Genomic DNA, 20069 nt, shown 5'->3' on the forward strand with positions numbered 1-20069 from the left:
CCTAGCTGGGGTGCGGGGGTGGGACGGGGGCTCCGGGGAGCGGAGGAGGGCCCGGGTTCCGGTGACGGCCCCGCCGGGAGCAGCGCTGGGGCACCGACCCGGGAGGCCGCCGAGGGTCACGAGGCCGAGCTGGCAGCGGGCTCGAGCAGCTGCGGGCGCCTCCCTTCCCGAGGCCAGACTCGGAGAAACTTCAGGCGGAAAGTACCGCGGGGATCTTTGGGCTCAAGTCCCCTCTTTTACAGATGGGGAATTCTAAGGCCAGGGAATGACCCGACTGGGTCGCAGGGCGGGTCGTCGGCCGGACCCGGGGGAAGAGGAAAAGGGACTGGCCCCCTAAGGCGGCCCTGTCCCTTTGCTGCCAGTTTAGAACAACCCCCCCCCTCCGGTCCCAGGTGAGCACCCCATTAGGTAATCCCAAACCAACCAACCAAAATACCACATGAACCTCACAGGGTTACTCAAATGGAACTGGCTCCTTTCTAGGATTTCCGAATGCAAACATTTTGCATCCTCTCACCAAAAGTAAACCTTTCTCCAGTTTTGGGGCGGCGCTTTAGCGGCCGGCCCGGCTCGGGGGTGGGGGGACCCGGCACTGCTGAGCAATGTTTAAGGACAGGGTTCAAGGTCAGCTTCGCCACCAGCTCTGTGCGGGGTGACACTGGGGTTCCGCGTCCGCAGTAGGGGAGGATGGGGGAGGGACGGCGTTGGCCAAAGGCGGACCCTGTAGCGGCAGCCCAGGCGTGGGGACTCGGCGGGGCGCGTTCCGAGCCCGGCGGACCCACCAGCCAAGTGGACGGAAGGGCCAAAGGGCCGGCTGCTCGGCCGCCGCCTCACAGCCCAGCCCCGGCGCTGCACAGGCCGCAGATGACCCGCCGACCTCGGGCGGCAGAAACCCCTGGGCGCCGGGAGCAGCGAGAACTCCCCCATTGTTCTGGGGCGGATTGAAGGCGCGCCGGGAGGAGGCGGGCGGCGACCAGGCTCTGGGGTGCTCAGCTCTGCGGAACGCCCGGGGCAATTTCCGATGCCCACTTTTTGCTTCCACTCCCTCCCCCTCTTCACCCCCGGGGAAAAAAAAAAAGCCCTCAATATATCCGGCGACTTGATTTGTAATTCCCTACTTCTTTTCTGTTACACTCGACTTCTCTAACCCTCAGGACACAGACCATTTTTATTAGGAAAATCCTTAAAAACAAGCTGTAAGATTCGCACCCAACCAGGCCTGAAGTTAGCCACACCGGGAGGTACAATTCGCCAGAGCACTACCGCTCTCTCCCCTGAATCTTCGACTCCACAACCCCCTAGCTCCTAGCCCCCCAATAGTATGAATTCATGAAAGACACATCCTTTGGAGATACCCTTTCCTTCTTGCATTTCCAAAATAAACCGTCGGTCTGATGCTCAGAAGAGCATTCTCGTGTTTTAAGAGTTCAAAAGACATTAATGATTAATTAAATTTAAAATGAGGAGAACAAGTCACTTCTGAAGAACAAATACAACATCCCAGCGACAGGGGAAAAGAAAAGTTGGAAAGAAATCCTCCCTGCGAACAAAAAAAGAGGCAGGAAAATCCTCTACCTAAATTACACTCCCCCCCCCGTCGCCCCCTCCTCCCCCCCCCCCCCCCCGGCAGTTTTGTGCGAAAATGTCTTGGGCTCAAGGTACTTAGTTACAAAGAGGTGACCCGGGGCACAGCTGGGGCGCGTGGGTCCCGTGGCGGCCTCTGGGTTCTCTGAACCCTCTCGGGTCACCGCCGCCTCCCTCGGGCACATTTTCGAACCGGAGGTGCTAAGGCCAGGCTGTGTTTTTGCCTGTTTGTTGTTGTTGTTGTTTTCCGTGTGCTCCCGACACTCTGGAACCGGAGCCGGAGTGGGGCTGCGGGGACTCGGGGCGCTTGGGGACATTTACTCCGGGAGCGAGAGTGCGCGGGGCTGGCGGCCGAAGTCTGGTGTCCGACGAGCAGGGCGGAGGGAGGTCAGTTGCGCAGTGCAGGTTTGCGCCGACACTGAAATGCAGCGTGGGCGGCGGCTCCGGGTGAGTCACCCCGGGGGGCGACACTCAGCCCCGGGGGCCGCGCTGGGGTCGGAATCGGAAGGAACGTTCTGTCCCGGAAAGGCGCGAAGCCGGGCGTTGGAGGCCCGCTGGCCCCGCCGGAGCCGCGTGTGCAGGCACTGAAAACTTTCTGAACACGCCCGGGATGAACTTGAACATCCCGAGCTTCCGAACTCCAGCCGCCGGGGCGAGAATGCGGCAGCGCTGGGCCCCCCTCGCCCTCGCTTCCGCAGCGAGGGTTTACAGCTCCGCTCCCGCGCCCCGAGGGTCCCTTTGCACAAGAGAGCTGCTGGGAGAGCGGCTTCCACTGGGTTTGGGCTTAAATAAAGAGCAGCTCAGCGATCGATTTGCTCCAAGTTGAGAAAACAGCACCTGATAATTAGTGTAACAGGTCAGCAGACCAAACCGCCTCCTAGATGAAGGCGCATGGAAAGCTGGCCTTAACGTTTATTCAGGGAAAGCGGGAAAGAGAGAACGTTTTCTTAAACCCACGGTCCCCCCACAAACTCAGATCCGGACAAAACTTTCTGCACGTGACGTTCACACTCCCTTTTCGACCACGAAGCCTTTCACCAGACTCTACCTCACAGTTAATTTTCTTCCTTCGCTCCCCCGACCTTTCCTGCCAGTTAGGGAGCAGAGGGAAGATTTTTCTCGAGGACAGTTTACACCGATCTCCGTTAGCTCGCAGCCCGAAAGAGAGCAACTCCTGGCAAAAAAAAAAAAAAAAAAAAGGAAAAACTTTTTAAAAAAAGTTGACAGCCTTTTACGAACTTTCCACTTAAACTTCCGACACCGGTGCCTGTTCCGGGTCCCCGACGTGGGATGGTCGCTTTGGGGGGGGGTGCTGCAGGCATCTCTGGCCTGACTCTCGCGCCTCCAACCCCCTTCCTACCGCACAACACACACACACACACACACACACACACCCCCCTCGGGCCCGCCAGCGAGACATCTGGATCGGGACTCGAGTCCCGACCCAAGGGCAACTACACGCCAAGGCTGGCTCCAGGGCAGCGAGGGAGCAAAGGCGCGCGGGAGCCGGAGCGCACGACCGCACCGCTTGGCGGGGTCGGACCTCTCCCAACCCTCAGCCGATCCAGCATCCTTCCGACCATCTGCTCCTGTCACCAGCTCCTGGCTCCGCCCCCCTGAGCCCGCCCCTTGCCCCGCAGCCAATAGCAACCTCCGACCTCTCTCCACCGCCCCAAACCCTTTCCACACCCCCACGTTCTGGGAGCCGGTTGGCTGCTGAACGCTCAGCGGAGCGCCTGTATTTGCAGAGCGCTCCGGGTTTCTGGTAGGTGGACGGAGCCGTCAGTCCGGAAGGCTGGGCCCGCCCACCCCACCTCGGTCTCGGGCTCTCTTCCTGCGCAGTTCTTCGCAGCCTCCGCGGGGAAGTGCCGGGGCCGCTCCCGAGGCTCAGTGGGCAGGACCGCGAGAAGGCAGCCCCGGCGAGCGGCCGTGCGCACCGTCTGGAGTGGCCGGGGAGCGGGGGCGCGGCGTCCTCTTGCCCGAGCAGGAGCACCCTTCGGGCCAGCAGTTGCCGCCACCCCGACTTTCGTTCCAGTTGAAGCTCCTCCCGGGCAACATGTCAAAAGCCGCCACCGCTACAGCTGCCGCCGCCACCTGGGGAAGAGCGGCAGCGGCGGCGGCGGCGGCGGCGGCCGCGGGCGCGCGGGGGCAATAAACCGACCCGCCCGGGAGTCCTGCGGGCCAGGGAACCCCCTCCGCGCTCACAGCTCCGGCGGGCCCCGCGCCATGTGCTGAGCCATGTCCCTCGCCGCGCCCCCGGGCTGCGCATGGGGCAGCGCCTGAGCGGCGGCCGATCCTGCCTCGATGTCCCCGGCCGGCTCCTGCCGCAGCCGCCGCCGTCCCCGCCACCGGTGAGGAGGAAGCTCGCGCTGCTCTTCGCCATGCTCTGCATCTGGCTCTACATGTTCCTGTACTCGTGCGCCGGCTCGTGCGCCGCCGCGCCCGGGCTGCTGCTGCTGGGCTCGGGGTCCCGCGCCGCCCACGCCCCGCCGGCCCCGGCTCCGGGTCCCGACGGGACTACCCCCAGGCTGCCGTTCCAGGCGGCGCCGGCCACCCCGCTGGCTGCGGGCAGGGAGCCGGCCGAGGGCGCCGCGAGCCAGGAGGAGCAGAGTCCCGAGACGCCGGACTCCCCCAGCCCCATCTCCAGCTTCTTCAGTGGGTCCGGGAGCAAGCAGCTGCCGCAGGCCATCATCATCGGCGTGAAGAAGGGCGGCACGCGGGCGCTGCTCGAGTTCCTGCGCGTGCACCCCGACGTGCGCGCCGTGGGCGCCGAGCCCCATTTCTTCGATCGCAGCTACGACAAGGGCCTCGCCTGGTACCGGTGAGTTTCCCCAGCAGGGCCAAGGGCAGGGGCGGCAGCCGCGATCCAGACCCGCAGAGGACGGAGACGTGGCATGTGCCGGGGAAGTGACAGGGGTACAGCCTCCGACCCCCCCGGGGGGCGGGGTGGGGCAGACAGAGGAATAAAGCGGCGGCGCCCGGAATCCCGCCCCGGCATGGTACCGGGTGCTCGGGGCTCCACTCCCCACAACCCCATAGAAACTTCTCGAGGAGGTCTGGCAGCTCCGTGGCCTGCGGTGCCCCTAGAATTAATCAAAGGGGGGTGGTCAGCGACTGGACCCTCTTAACTGTGGCCGTTTCCCAAAGCGACCAATCCAGATCTGCTCGTATTTTATTTTTCCTCCCGGAGCGCCGGGACGTTCTGCGCCCAGCCGGTCACGGTCTCCACCCTAGACCAACTTCCAGAGCGGTTTCTGCTCCCCAGATGGGGAGGGGGGTGGAACAGACCGACGGCGTCTGTAAACTTTTTTGTTACAGTCGAACTCCTGGCTGGAACCCGAAGACGGCCAGACCCGCTTGGCTGGCGGGCAGCTTGGGCTCGGGAGGGCGAGCTGGGCGGGTGGCCCGGCGCCTCCGCCCCGCAGCCGGGCGGGCGGCGCGGAGCGTGGAGCGGTGCTGGTCCCTGTCGGGCAAAGGCGCGCACTGCAGCCGGCGGGAGCGGCGCGCGGCTTTGAAGGCTCCGGGGCGCCTCCGGCGCTGCTCGCTCGTTTCCGCCTCCCGGGCCTGGGTGCCGGGAGAGCGCGGGCCGGGACGCGTGTGTCCGCGGCCCTGCACTACGTCGGGGTGCAGAGAATGTGAGGGGTTCGTTGATTGAGAAATGTGCTTTTCCCGAAGGTCAGGCCTTTAGAAAACTTCGCTTCTCGGGTCAGGTTGTGGGGTCGGGTTGCCGCGGGGCAGCGAGCGGCCCTTGGGGTCATAATCACGACCTCTGCCCAACGCTTTCCAAAGCTACCCGTCTTTGGAGTGAGCTTTTGGGTTGACCGAGCTTCCGGTGAGGCGCGGGTGGGCAGGGGGTCCAGACTCCGGCCTTGGAAAAACTTGGTCGCCAACCAGGAGCCCGGCCAACGGCCTACACCCCTTCTCTCTGGTCCTGAGCCCCCAACCCTCGCGAGTGTGACTCTGGAGTGGCCGGCAGGCAGTCCTCCAGGCCCAAGATGCTCGGGACTTCGGGGAAACAAAAGGGGAGAGTCGAACCGAACCCGCGTTCCCTGCTCCCATCCCCCGCCCCCAGGCCCCGCGAAAGATAAAAGGGGGCTGACCCCGCGGATTAAAATCCCTCTCTTCCCAGCCTTGCCCTCCCGCTCCCTTTTGTCCTTAATGTTTTTATTATTGTCAGGAGTTGCCCGAGTCTCGAGGTTTAGCCAGCCGTGACAGTCACGCTTCCCACCGTTGCCGGGCTCTGGTGTCCGACGTCTGGATTCGCGTCCGGGCTCCGGCAGCTCGCTGGTGGCGCTGAGCCTCAGTGCTCCCATCCGCGCAGTGGGGATCCTGTGGTTGCCCCCGCCCCGGGCGGAGAGGAGCGCGCGGGTGCGCTCGGGTGCCCGGCAGCCACGTGGGGGCCTCTCCGAGTGTCAGTGCCGTCGGGTGCCTTGTTGTTCCTGCTTCTGCCACCACCTGCCCTCTTTCTCCAGGGATGAGCAATCTGGGGGCCGGGAGGGCAGGAACGTCTTTTCAGGGGGAACCCGCCGGGGGCCGGAGGCAGCCCGGGGTTTTCTAAGATCCGAAAGCTAGGGGCCGGGTCGGGAGGACCCGGCTGGAAAATCGCCGAATCGGCGGAGTCAGGCGGTTTTAGAAGCACCTGGGGCAGATACGGAAATCCCCACTGGAGGATTCGCGCGGTGTCTAGGCGGCCGCGCTCCACCTGCCACGTTCCTTTCGATGGACTCAAAACTGCGGAATAAAGAGCGAAGCCGCGCTGGAAAGGCTCGCCGCGCGCCTGCAGCGGGCAGCGCAGCAGCCGGGGAGCCTCGGGCGGGACCTGCGCCCGGGGCGGAGGGGGGGGGCGCGCGGGGCGACCGGACTTGGGGGAGGCGGGAGCCTCGTCGTCCTCCCTTGCCAGCTCCCGGAACCGAGGGGCCGGACTGACGGGGACCGGGAGGCCCAGGGCCCGCGGCGGCCACCCCGCGGACCGGGGTGGCGGGAGGAGCAAAGTGCAGACCCCGCGGCTCGCCCCCCGCGCCGCGATCCCGGGCTGCCCCCGCAGCGCCCGGCGGGGCCGCAGGCTTAGTGGGTGTCTCTAAGAAAAAACAAGACAAAACCCAAGGCTTTTAAGGGCCATCTGCTTACTTCGTTTTTTTAATTGATGAAGGATATTCTGGATGTCTGGGCACATGTGTGGACTTAATTATTTTGAAGGCAGCCGTTTTAACTTGAGACAGACCACACCGGGAGGAGACCTGTCCCACGACGCTTTTCCTAAAATGCGGTGCCCGGGGAGCACCCCTCGCCCCGGCCGGAGTTCGTTCTCTGGGCTCAGCCGAGCCTAGCTCCTCGCCAGAGGTGTGTCCCATTGTATCTATCTCCCGCTGTGTCCGGACGGTCAGGCCGCAGACTGCAGAAGAGTGTAAATAATAATTAACCGGAGAGTTGCAGTTCGCGTACTGGTTAAAACGTGTCCTCAGAAGCAGAAAATAGGAGAGAGGGGAAGACATTTTGAAGGCATTTAGACATTTTGAAGGCACTAAGAAGCTAGGGGGCACGGATGGTTGAATCCGAGAGTCAGGCGTGGCGGTCCGTGGGGGAACCAGGGTCTTGGCTGTGTCTGAGCAAGTCGTTAATAGGTTTAATCGGTTGATAACACACTGTTGCTAGTGGCCTAACCGGTAGCCCAGAGCCTGGGCAGATTTGCGTTAAGTCTTTGGATATGATCGTAGGTCTTTTACCCTCGGCAGAATGAGACAGTAGCAGGCCGAGCTGCAGGGATCATGGTAGGAAGGAGCCTACCAGGGTGGCGACACACGGAGCTGACCTTGCCACCCGCCAGGAATCAGGAATTTTCTGCTGCTTCACCTGCTGCTGCAGGAAAAAAAAAAAAATGTTAGTAAGTGCGGTTCATCTGCTCCGGACCTGCGTGTTTTAGTCTGGGATTAAGACTCTTGGGGGTTTATTTTTCCAGTCCATTATCCAGCTCGCTCTTGCTTTGATCAGGCCTCCCAAACTTCACAGGTGTTTCGAGGACCCCATGGGTTGGCTTATCAAGACTTGGGGTGAAACCGGCCTTTACCTTCTGTTCCGTGGTGGTGAAGGTGTTTGAGAAATAATGGGGGCACCTTACATACCCCCAGGTGGAGAAATCACCCACCGCCTACACTGAGGCTCTGAACACTGGTTTAAACTTGGAATTTAAAATTAAATATGTACATTCTGTAGTAAGTTTCTCTTTTTGATTTCGCTTAAGCTCGGTAGATTTTCAAGAATTTTAATGACCCCAGTTTGGGAATTAAGTTAGCTAAATATTGTGTGATTATTATCGTGATTTTTTTTTTTTTTTTGAGAGAACTATGCCTTAGATGTTACAGCGCCAGAACCCCTTCCCCGCCTTGACTCTTCTTTGCATTTTTGGTTGTACAAAGAAGCTGACACTTGAATGCTGTGGCCACGTTAGAAAAAAAAAAGTATGGCGTGTGGGTGGTTTTATAATGTCGATAGCTAACACTTACTGAATGTTTTCCCTGTGTGCCAGGCACTGTTTCAAGTTTTACAGGATTAGCACATTTAATCCTGGTTAGAGTCCTGTGAAGTAGGTACTTCTATAGGCCAAGAAACACAGGCACAGAGAGGTTAAGCGACTGGCCCAAGGCCTCACAGCCAGAAAGTGACAAAGCTTAGTATAGCAACCCAGGAGGTTCTGATCCAGAGGTCACTCTGGGCTGTGCTCCCTCCTTGCTTAAAGTGACCAGGACAGGAGGCTGGTCATAGATGAGTTCAGAACTGGGTTAGCTTTGGAAGAGTTTTGAGTTGCCTCTTGTACCTCTCGTGACCTCAGTGTAGACTGCTCACTTACATCAGCCCCAGAATAGGAGAGTTGCTGCATCCCATGTTGGCTTATAAACTAGAGTAAGGATAATTCTATCACTATAGAAGTTTCATTTCTATGCCTGCACAGGACAGAGCCAAAGGAGTCATTAAAATTACAAAAATATCCTCAAATACAAAGGCTGAGAAAACATGATGTCCCTACAGAGTAGATTTATTCTCTTCCATTTGCCCTTTTTTTTTTTTTTTGTTTTTTTTTTGTTTTTTTTTTTAAGGCTGGGGAGGGGGGTGTGTGGGAGGGCATAGAGTTAAAATAAGATGTTCCAGAACTTTCTTGGGATGAATTTATTCATTAAAAAACAAAAAAAACAGTCCCCCAAATCAAAACTGAAAACTTGCACTTACCAAACCAGAAGACAGTTAAAACGAACACGTGGAGCAGATTTCTTTAGAATTAGATTCTAACACCCAGTAACTTCGGAAATCTCAGACTTGAAAGCCAGCAGCGGAAAATAGCAACTTTTCCTACACTTCAATTTCCCAAATGCCGAGGAAACTAATTTCTCCTCTGTTTTCCTAGACTAGCTCTGAAAACTTGGTGGCAAGGACCGCTTCTGTCTTCACTGAGGAAAATTTAAGATACGATCTGATTGGAGATAATCCTTTTTGAAGTAATTGCACTTTCTCAGTCCTGGAGTTCAAACCAAATATGCAACTCACTTCAGGCTTCTGGGTGAAGATCAAAAATCTCCATTTATATGCAACAATTTGAAATACAAACCATCATGTTACAGAGCTGTCAAGATTTATTAGCAAGACAGTGCAGCATGTGTTGAACTCTGTTTTTAATTAGGCACCTAAATTAGACCATAAAATGGTTGATTAATCTTTTACAAGTTGAGGGGAAAATATAACATAAATTAACCTAATCATAAGTGTTTCCCCAGATGCTCTGAGTTAATAAAACAGTCAATATTTAATAGCAACCTATTTGTTTTAGATTAAAAAAATGCTGAAATGTAGGAATTACACTTCTCTTTCAAGTGATAGGGCATTATTGAACAGGCCTTTAAAAAAATTAGCCTAAAATTTTTTTTTAAAAATTAAATTAAAATATTAAAAAATATTTACCGAAATAAGATACCATAATTAGGAATTAAGTGTGGAGTAAACTAGATTTTGCCTTTTTAACAGAGCCAGGAGTATTAAAAACTTAGCATTTAATAGAGACTAATATTTATAAAGACCTGTCCCCAGCTAAAGTTGTATTGTTTGAGATTTTTGAAGTGATCTATCACAGCTGTTTTTCTAGTTTGGGTGTTTTTTTTGTTTGAAGCAAAACTTTTTGAGATTAAAAACAAGTCAATGTGTCACACAACCTCATTCCAAATGCATATGCTGGTTTTACCTTTTTGTTTAAAACGTGTTGTGTAGGATATAAGGTTTTCTGATTACATAAGTTGACTCTTAAATAAATTTTTTTTTTTAAGATTTTTATTTATGTTTGAGAGAGAGACAGAGTGTGAACTGGGGAGGGACAGAGAGAGAGGGAGACACAGAATCTGAAGCAGGCTCCGGGCTCTGAGCTGTCAGCACAGAGCCCGATGCGGGGCTCGAACTCACAGACTGAGATCATGACCTGGGCCGAAGCTGGACACTTAACCTACTGAGCCACCCAGGCGTCCCAAGTTGACCCTTTTTAATCACTAACATTACTTAGAATTAAAAGTGCTCCAGGAATTTAAAAAGGAAAAAAAAAAAAAAAACAAACCCAGCCCACTAGTGTTCTGAATCCAGGAAGTGGCATTTATTTAGAGCTTCAGAAGTGACCAAGATCGCTTGCAAGACTGCTTTCTGTGTCAGTAGTTTTTCAATACTTTGTGTCCTCACTCTATGAACATGGAAATTCACTTGATTGACAGAGACACAAAATGTCTACTGGAAAGGCAACGCATAATGAGCATTTCTTTTGCTGTGAATAGAGTTAGTTTCCAAATAGGGCGCTACCTCTCTCATTTAACAGTGGGTGATTTCAGACAGTAAGGGAAATTTCGGCGCTAGGCTGCCGGGACAGTCCGGAATCCCAGCAAAATGAATTCCCGAAGTATGTGGCATATTTTCAAGGGTAATGGATACAATATGGTGCCTACCTCAAATGAAAACATTTACCATGACGGAGAAGAAATGAGATACTGGTATCTTTGAAAGCTACTTGTAAGTAGAGCATGAAGCTTTTTCTAATATTTAAAAGATTACCTTGTTAGAAATCTCCGATTGCTCTCAAAGTATACCAAAATAAAACTAACACCCAATAAAACTGGTGTTAGTATTATCGGTGTGTATATATATATATTTTTTTATATATATATTTTATAAATTTATATATTTTATATATATTTTCTGAATTTAGATATGGGGAAAAGTTGAGAAGGGAGAAGCAATTACCAGCTTTGAATAACATGATGATAAATATTTTTCATTGCAGCCAAGAGGCTATGTGTCAAAATACTGTTAATGCTAATAAAACCCATTCATTTTCTTTGCAGATAGAGAGGAGTTGTTGATTTCCCTTATATCTATATCTTAAATTCTTTAAACACACACTTTTGTGGCTTGAAACGTTAAAAATAGCTTACATTCCTGGGTCACTCAAAAAATTTTACCTCCTTGCATCATGGGTGTAACATGTTTAAATAGCAAAGCTGTACTGAACAGTGTGTTCGCCCCCCAGAGAGAGTTGCTTTTAGAAACCGGTAGGACTGTGGATCCGGTTAGAGAGGCACTACAGAGGGCAACTGGGATTTTCTACTTGCATTGTAATAAAAGTATGTATGTACATACATATATTCACTGGGACTTTAACTTGGTATGTTTGTTACGGAGCAGATAAGCTCTTGGGATAAAATATTTTTCTCCTAAATTCAGCAAATGTGTTAAAAGAAGACTCTGGTGTAGCATCAGGTTTGGTTGTTATTTAAGCCCAGGCTGGACTCCCGTCTTGCAAAGGGATCAGTATTTTTAAACACTTTGGACAAGAGTGTGAATGATTCCATGTGTTCTTCAAGCAGCTTGGGGGCGAAGGATTGAGACCCCCTGTTCTCCCCCCGCCCCCCAATCTCTGTCGCACTCAGTGCACAGGGTTACACTTGCTCAAGAACTCATACAGTGCTGTTAGATTGTTCTGGGCAACGTGAAGCTTGGGGGCAACAAATGGAGAGTGAAAGAAATACATATATATGGGGAAGAGAAGTGAGAAGCGGCAGATTTCTCACGCACACCCTCGACTGAATGGCAGAGGGGCAGGAGGGAAGATCTGATGACAGAAGTGTCCGGCATGGCCCCACAAAGACCCCCGGCGCGGCCACGTGTCTGCCACCATCGGGGAGCTAGCCGAGCGCTCGCCTAGACCCGGCGTCTTGGAAGGTGGCACAGAAAATGGCTCCGCGGCTGGGATCCGTCAGCACGGTCCCTGTGTCGCGTGGGATCGCTACATCTGGTCCAGGATCGGTGAGCCCCGGAGACAGATGGCGGAGCTTCCCTTGTCGGGGGCGTGGCGGGGGCGGCCCCTCCGCCCCCGCGGGTCGCCCGCTGCATCCACGTGACCAGCCCGAGCGCCTCGCTGCAGCCTCACCTGTTGGGTCGAGCCGGGCGGAGCAGCCCGCGCTCGCGGTGGCGGGGAGGGTGCCGGCGGGCCGCGGCCGCGCGCTGATTGGTCCGAACGGTTTCCAGGAGGCCAATGGCGTTCCGCCTGCGAGGCAGCCCCGCCCAGAGTGGGCGGGCAGAGCCGGGGCGGGCGGGATTTCCCCGCTGCCAGCCATCCCTCGGGTGGGGCTAAGCGGGTCCTGAGCCCTCGTCGTCCTGCCAGCCCGGCGCCCAGGCGGGTCCGTTTGCTCGCTTCCTTTCTTTCCCCGCCCTCTGTGTGCTCGGAACCCTCCGGCACAATTTCCCCTGCCTCCTGGAGGGGAGGTGTGTGTTCTCGAAGTATATGCCTCTGTTGGGTAGAGCTGGGGGTGCAGATCGGCCTCGGCCTCGCTGAATCACTGGCTTGTCGGGGCGCGGGCAGAATGAATGAGTTCTTGAGATGGGCGAGGAAACTGCCTTTTTAAGGAGAAGGGGATGAGATGGCTCGGAAGGAAGTGAATCAGCAGAGTCCGTTTTCAAGCAGCACGTGTGTTCTCTTTCTCTCTGGGGGAGGAACTGTGTTCTCCTGGGTTCACTCACTTCTGTATTGGGTGCCTGGAATGCGAGTCAGCAGGTCCCGTGGGCACCCCAAACTAGCTTTATTTTTCCTGAATGGGGCCGGTTAAAGGGCAGGATGAAGAGAAAAGGTGGAAGAGGCCCCGGGTGGGGAGGAGAGGAGGCTAAGGAAAAAGCAAATAACTCAAGCCCCTTCTGATTCCTGAGTCTCTGCTGGACGGAGACCAGGTGGCTCAGCGCCCCCCTTCTCTCTACCCTCCCCCCCCCCCCCCCCCCCCCGGCAGTGCCCTGAGTCCAGCAGCTGCCCCCTACCCGCAGGGGGTTGGAATGGCTCCGCGTGTGCAACCCCGGAGCGCCCTTCTGCCCCCAGCCCCAGCCTGCATATGGACATTCACAAGGTTACCCTTGTTTAGTGCAGCGGAAGGTTTGAAGGACCACCTTAAAACGCCTCCTTGTCACGATGGATTTACACCATGCACTGGGACCACTGTCGTGCATTTGGAGCAGACCCTATTTTGGAGGGCGGATCTTTTGCAGAGATGTAGGAGATGATCTGTATTAAAAGAACGGGGCGTTGGCCTAAGACAATGCTCTTTGCTGCAGGAGATGTTGAAGAAATGCAGGATTTGGATCTCGGGTCCATTAAAGTGGTCTCCCCAGGGGAGAAGACACACTAAGCAGACAATTAAGAGAACAGTCTTATACCCCCAGATCACTCCCAGTTCCTTCCCCCCCCAGCTGAAAGGCCTCTCCCTCCCCCCGCCAACTTGCTTGTTTCCAGACCTGGCTCAGCCCAGCTATTCCTCTTGATGTGCTGTTCCTAGGGTCCCTGGTGCCCTCCAGGCTGATTGTTCCAGAAATCTCCAGACACTTAGCATATGCTAGTGCTGCCAGTTAACACAGATACACAAAGAAGTAAACATCCTGTTCCCAGCCCAGAGCTTTTACAGAAGCCCCAAGTGGGTGAGTGGGTGTGGGGGGGAGGGGTGAGCACAGAGAATAGGGGAGGAGAGCCGATCGCTACTTTGTCACTGACTTGAAACACTCAAATGGAAGAAGTCAAAGGTGACCATTTTGAGCCTTTTTCTGCAGTCAGTGAAGAATACATTCTCCTAAATCATGCTGACCTATTTTTTCCCCACTCATTTAACAAGGGTTTATTGAGCATTTACCTTTAAAAAAATGTGTATTTATTTTTGAGAGCACAAGCAGGGGACGGGCAGGGCGAGGGGGCCAGAGGATCTGAAGCAGGCTCCGTGCGGACAGCAGCAAGCCCAACGTGGGGCTCGAACTCACGAACCGTGAGATCATGACCTGAGCCGAAGCTGGAGGGACTCTCAACCAACTGAGCCACCCAGGTGCCCGGAGCGCTTGCTTTTTAAAAAACATGCAACCTTTATCTTTCAAAAGCATTTTTAGGATCACGGCAAATTGGAGTGAAAAGACCAGAGTTCCCAGGTACGCCCTGTCCTCACAAATACACAGCCCCCCTCACTGTCCCCATGCATCACCAGAATGGTACATTTGTTACCATTGATGACCTTGCATGACACATCATTATCATCCAAAGTCCTTAGCTTACGTTAGGACTTACAGAATTTACAACATTGCTCTCCATGTCCTGTTACAGCTTTTGACAAACGTATAATGACATGTACCCATTGTTTTAATATCCTACAGAATAATACGACTGCCCTAAAAATGCCCTGTTGGAGCACTCGCTTTTCTCAAGTGCTATCCGTGGCAGCCAATGGAAATACGAGAGACGTGAACTCGTTCTTGAGGGGCCTGTTTGAACCGGGGAACTAAAAAAATCTACAGGTTCAAAAACGCCGCAAAGCAACTTAAGCACTGATTTAAAAAATCTTTTGTCCTGGGGCGCTTGGGTGGCTCAGTCGATTAAATGTCTGACTTCGGTTCAGGGCATGATGTCACACTTCGTGAGTTCGAGCCCCGCATCGGGTTCTGTGCTGACAGCTCAGAGCCTGGAGGCTGCTTCGGATTCTGTGTCTCCCTCTCTTCTCTGTCCCTCCCCTGCTCGCACTCTGTCTCTCTCAAAAAAGTGAGTAAATGTTAAAACAAAATTAAAGTCGCTAGTCCTGCGAAATCACTGGTAATTCCGAAAACCCTTTTGAGGAGAACGGGAAGCGTTCGATGAAACAGTGAAAATTGAAATGTGATTTTGTACAGTTTACTTTCCAGGAGCTTTCCAAAGACCGCTAAGCAGATAGGAAGGAGAGGGAGGGTCCATTACTATGTGATACAGTGGGGGGGGGGAAATGGCTCAGCGTTAGTGAGTGAGGGCCTGCTGTGTGCAGGGAGTGATGCTTCTGTGTGATTCCCCCCCACATGGTGGAGGAGGAAAGGGAAACTCTCAGAGATTGGTTGCCTAAGGTCCTACAGCTAGATCTGCAGGTGGTCAACCTCTTGAACCCAAAGCCCTCCCAGATGGCCCTTCGGACGCCCCATCTTGGAGCTCCTGTACATGGTGGAAATTCCACCTGGTGTTCCAGGGGGCCGCTTCAAGCCATCTCTTCTCTTGTTTCCCTCCTCCCCACCCCCACAAAGACACACAGACTTTTTCACATTAAAATATCCCCAGGGAGGGGCGCCTGGGTGGCGCAGTCGGTTAAGCGTCCGACTTCAGCCAGGTCACGATCTCGCGGTCCGTGAGTTCGAGCCCCGCGTCGGGCTCCGGGCTGATGGCTCGGAGCCTGGAGCCTGTTTCCGATTCTGTGTCTCCCTCTCTCTCTGCCCCTCCCCCGTTCATGCTCTGTCTCTCTCTGTCCCAAAAATAAATAAAAAACGTTGAAAAAAAAATTTTTTAAATAAAAAAAAAAAAATATCCCCAGGGTTATAGTTTCCCTCTCTTTTTCTGTCCCCGTGCCTACTTTTCCTTCTGCCCACACCCGCTCCTCAGCCTCAGCTCTGTTGGAATGACACGGGCATTTGATAGATGGCAGTTTTCATGATACCTATGTCACAGTCACTTTCACATCACCCCTGCAGCCCCTACTCTAGCGCTGAGATCTGTGTATTTGATCCCCTTTTCTGACCGCAACCTCCCTCCATTTCTTCACTTACCAACCTGTTCTCTTTCACCTGTTCTTTGAGCCTGCCCGCCACCACCACCGCACCCCAATTCTTGGTTCTCAGGATCACTGAAACTCTGCCGCTTGCTCCCTATGCCCTGTTGCTTTCCTTCTGCGTTCTCTGACGCCCTAACCACCGTTGTCCCTACCAGCGGAGACCTCTTGCTTTGTACTGTCCCCAGGCGCTGTGCAGGAGAAGGTCTTAACCGTAGAGCAGTCCTGGCCCATGCTGAGTTTATGCCCTTGTCCGAGAACTTGGCTCTCACTGTGCAGCTTGCTGGCCGTTCAGGTCACCACCGCTTACCCATGCCAAGACCCGTTGTGTACAAAGGAACTTCGGATGGCATCGTCTTCCTTCAAGCACCCGTTCAGAGAACTCCTACACGGGCAGAAACCACAGAGAGACCGTGGTCTCTGTAGGAACACCGCGCGCTTAAAATCTTCTCAATGTGGCTTTAGTTTCTGCTTATTTTCTTTTCATTCAGTGTCTTTTCATTCAGTATCGCCTTTCTCCTTTTCCAAGACTTCCCTTCTTCATTGCTAAGAAGTGTTGCGTTCTCTCTTTTCTGCGTGCTGTGAAGAAAATCCGAGACATCGCATTATTTTATCTAGAGGCCTGGCTTTTTTTTAAGTCGGATTCTTATTTCACGTACCTACAAGAAAGTGTGCAAAGCAAGAATGTGCAGCCTGATGAATGTTCACAAAGTCAACATCCCAAGGTAATAGGGGCTTAAGAACTCACCCCCCCCAAAGCCACCCTTGTGCCCCCTTCCAGTCACTGTCCCTGTCCCAAGGACATACCAACCCTCCTACGTTCCACCATCACACATTGTGGAACTTAATGTACATGAAATCCTGGAGCGAATGCTTGCAACGTTTTGAAAACATGTAAATTCATCGCTGATATTGACAGGCTCCGAAGTTTCGCAAGCAAATCTGGGTTTTCTGATTCTTTCACAAAGGGCGGGACCAACAGCTGGCTGGAACCGGAAGGCAGCCGCACCTGTGAATGGGGTTATGTTCTTTTCCCGTTTGACACAGTCCTCACTGCTCCTTACTGTCTCCCACTGGGCCGGCTTCGCTCGTCTGTTACCTGCCTGGTCCTGGGTCAGGTCGGTGCCAGAGTGCTGGCTGCACACTGTCCCCTTCCCCCACCCCTTCGCCTCGTTTTTCAGGTACGCACTATTTCAGAATTAAACTCCCTCCGTCTCGTTGTTCGTCGTGGACGTTCTCGTTAGATTTGGGGGTTAGCCATTTCTCGTTGGACTTGGTTTTCGTCGGGCGCCTCTGTAAAAATCCTGGGAGAGGTTGCACGGAGCTCCGAGGCTCACTGGGGCCATTTGAAATCAGAATCCTCATCGTCAAATTTGTTCTAATGACCCGCTTCTATTTAAAAGATGTTTCGGGGTGTCAACCTTTTCCCACAGACTTTGTGACCTTCGGGAAGTCGCTCTGTGTCTTTGGTGTCAGCATCCCCACGTGTACAACGGAGGTGAGCCCGTATTTCCCCAGTCCACTGGGGATGTGTGGTCCTACTTCTCGTGACTAGTACACAGCTCGTGCCCTGTGCAACACGCACGCTGGTCTATACCCCTCAGTGAGTTCGCTGAGCAGGACCTGAAGTGGGCTCCAGGCTCTGAGCTGTCAGCATAGAGCCCGACGCGGGGCTTGAACCCACCATCCGGGAGATCATGAGCTGAGCTGAAGTCAGACGCTTAACCACCTGAGCCACCCAGACGCCCCACTTAATGATAGCTTTAAATGCTAACTGTCCGGTGTTAACATTTATCTTCTTGAGGACGGTTAGCAGGTGGCCTGCCAGCCACACTCTGAGAAGTACTGTTTCCAGTTCCTTCAATGAACAGAAAGTTCTGGAAAGATGAATAGTGATAACGCGTAAGAAATGGTTCCGTGTTCGGGCGTTAAAGGTCCTGAGAAGCACTACGGCCCGAAACAAAACACAAAACCAAACCAAAAAAAGCCCAGACAGGACAAAACAAAAATCTGTTTTCTTTTCTTGGAGCTGGCATTCCCCACCCCCACCCCCACCATGTACAGGATTCTCTTTTCATTCAGTATCACCTGTTACTCCACGAAGCGGTGCTTGTCCTGATGCCACTTTGGGGTACATTAGCACACCAGGTCCCCAGGGTTTCTTACACTTTGAAGAATTTGACCCCGGACCCTGTGCGCTCTCTGTCCACCTTTAAAAAGGTGCCCCTTTGGGGTGCCTGGGTGGCTCAGTCGGTTGGGCGTCTGACTTCGGCTCAGGTCATGATCTCACAGTCCGTGAGTTTGGCTCCGTGTCAGGCTCTGTGCTGACAGCTCGGAGCCTGGAGCCTGCTTCGGGTTCTGTGTCTCCCTCTCTCTCTGCCCGTCTCCTGCCTGCCTTCTCTCATTCTCTCTGAAAAATAAAACGTCACAAAAAAACAACCTGAGGTGTCGTCATCTCTTTAACCGCCCCCCTCCTCCTCCCCACGGTGATAGTGCAGAAAAAGTAAAGAAAGAGAAGGGGTGGGGGGGTGGGTCGCGGTAAATCAGGGGAGCCAGCCCGGGCGGAAAGTTGCTGAGGCTGAGGCCAGGGGAAACCGACTTGCTCATGAGGATTTCAAGTCGGGTCTCGCTGCAAGCTTCTTTAGAAGGCTTCGCCCGGCTGGTGTGCCCTGAGCAGGCTAATTGCTGGTTCAGCGTTCCTCCAAGAAGCTTATGTCTGCTTTCAAAGGTGAGGGCCCCGTCTCTGCTTGCTGGTGCAGGGGGGCGGGGGTGGAGGGCGAAGTGTGTCTTATTGTATCAGAGCACCAGCAGGATTGCTCACGCCCCGGACAGAAGGCTGAGGTCTCTGGGAAATAACCGTTCACTAGCCACACATAAACATCAGCGCCCTCGAGCTGCAGAGGGAGCCAATCACTTTTAAAAAAAAACAAAACAAAAACAAGCTTGCATTTTCCCTTTTGTTGTCTGGGGCCCAGGGGGAACCCTTGAAAGTGTTCTTACTACCCACCGCACCGGAAACGAAGGAAACTTTAAGATGAGGTGTCCCTGGGAAAGAAGGCGAGTGGAACCTTTTAACGGAGAGCGAGAGGGGGATTAATTTACCTGTTTGTATCAAACTTAAGTTACGGCAGTATCTGGATTTCCCCTCCAAGCACTCTAAACTTGCTAGATAGAATGACCTTCTTATCTGCAGGTACGCTTACCATCCACTCCTTGTATTTGGGGACATTCTAACACCTGTTTGCATCGCCTCCCTCACCTCTGCCCTGGGCTCTCGCTTACAGGGGGGGATGTCTGGTGGGGGCTTTTCACGTGGTCTGGAGGCGCAGACCGTTTCACACCAGAGTGGGGGCCCCCACTGCACGGACTTGACTAGTTTTTCATTCTTATCGCGCTTCCCTTCCTATAAAGTTACGTATGTTTTAGCGAGATATTTAATACCCGTCTTCTCTTTCTGTGGGGCCTTCTGGAAATCGGGCAGTAAGGCAGACTTCTCGCCAAGCCATGGCCAAGGCATCTGGATGGTAGAAAGAGGTGTGTGGGCTGAGCACTAGGGGATGGGGTAGGGCAGAGGGAGTGTCGGGATTGGGAGAGGAAAATGGCTCAGAAGTTGAATGTTACGTTGGGAGCGAAGCCTTTATCTTACTGGCCAGAGGGATTTGTTGGGGGGGAGGGGGGCGCGCAGCTGAGCCTCCCCTACTGAAGAAATTTACAGATGCTTACATGAGTTTTGCACTTGAATTCTTTCCATGCAAGCATCTGCTCCCCGGGGTACTCATGAGAAGGGATGGGGCTCTCTTTGTCACTTACTCCAGACCCCACCTCTCCCTACTGCCTCCCTGGGTAATTTGGATGACTGTCCCGGAGGGCCTTTGCTCCGTGGTCTGAATTGAAGTGTTGGGGGAGCCTTGTCCACGTCAGCATGGAAAAGTGACTGCAGGTACCCGTCCCATGGGGCTTAGGGGCTGCATTTCCCTGGGGGGGGGGTGTGGGGAGGCAGGGGGAGGGCTCAGGAGAGCACAGCCAGGGGGCTCCTGATGAGGGGTCTGCCCCATGCACCTTTCTCCTTCCCTCTGCCTTTCTTTTCCTCTGTCTCGTCTGGTTCCGTCATTCACAGTTACCCTTAGCCTTGTGTTTTCCTCCTGTCGCAGCTGGAAACAAACACAGAATGTGGCTCGTGGCTTTTTGTGTCTGTTCTATAAAAAGAGCATTTGCCGGGGAGCACATGTGCTGGCTTCCTCAGGACTTAAGCTTTTGTGCGTTTTAAGGTCTTTGATCAAAGAAGCCACCTCATCTGAACCCAGATGGTGTCTTTCGGGGATGTCAGTTGTGGGCGGGAGGGGGTGCATGGGCCCACCACCTATTGGTGCCTGTGCCCTGTGGCTC

General features: G+C 54.0%; 1 protein-coding gene across 1 annotated transcript in view; it reads left to right on the top strand.

Moving 5' to 3' along the window:
- Nucleotides 1–3365: 3365 nt before the first annotated feature.
- Nucleotides 3366–20069, top strand: part of LOC115501287 (heparan sulfate glucosamine 3-O-sulfotransferase 3B1) — a 38525-nt gene continuing 21821 nt past the window's right edge. The window contains exon 1 of the mRNA XM_030296279.1: nt 3366–4405. Coding sequence (XP_030152139.1) covers nt 3852–4405 — 554 coding nt within the window. The 5' untranslated portion in view covers nt 3366–3851. The remainder of the gene's footprint in view (nt 4406–20069) is intronic.

The sequence above is a fragment of the Lynx canadensis genome, chromosome E1 (genome assembly GCF_007474595.2).
Source record: "Lynx canadensis isolate LIC74 chromosome E1, mLynCan4.pri.v2, whole genome shotgun sequence".
In the NCBI taxonomy this organism is placed as follows: Eukaryota; Metazoa; Chordata; class Mammalia; order Carnivora; family Felidae; genus Lynx; species Lynx canadensis.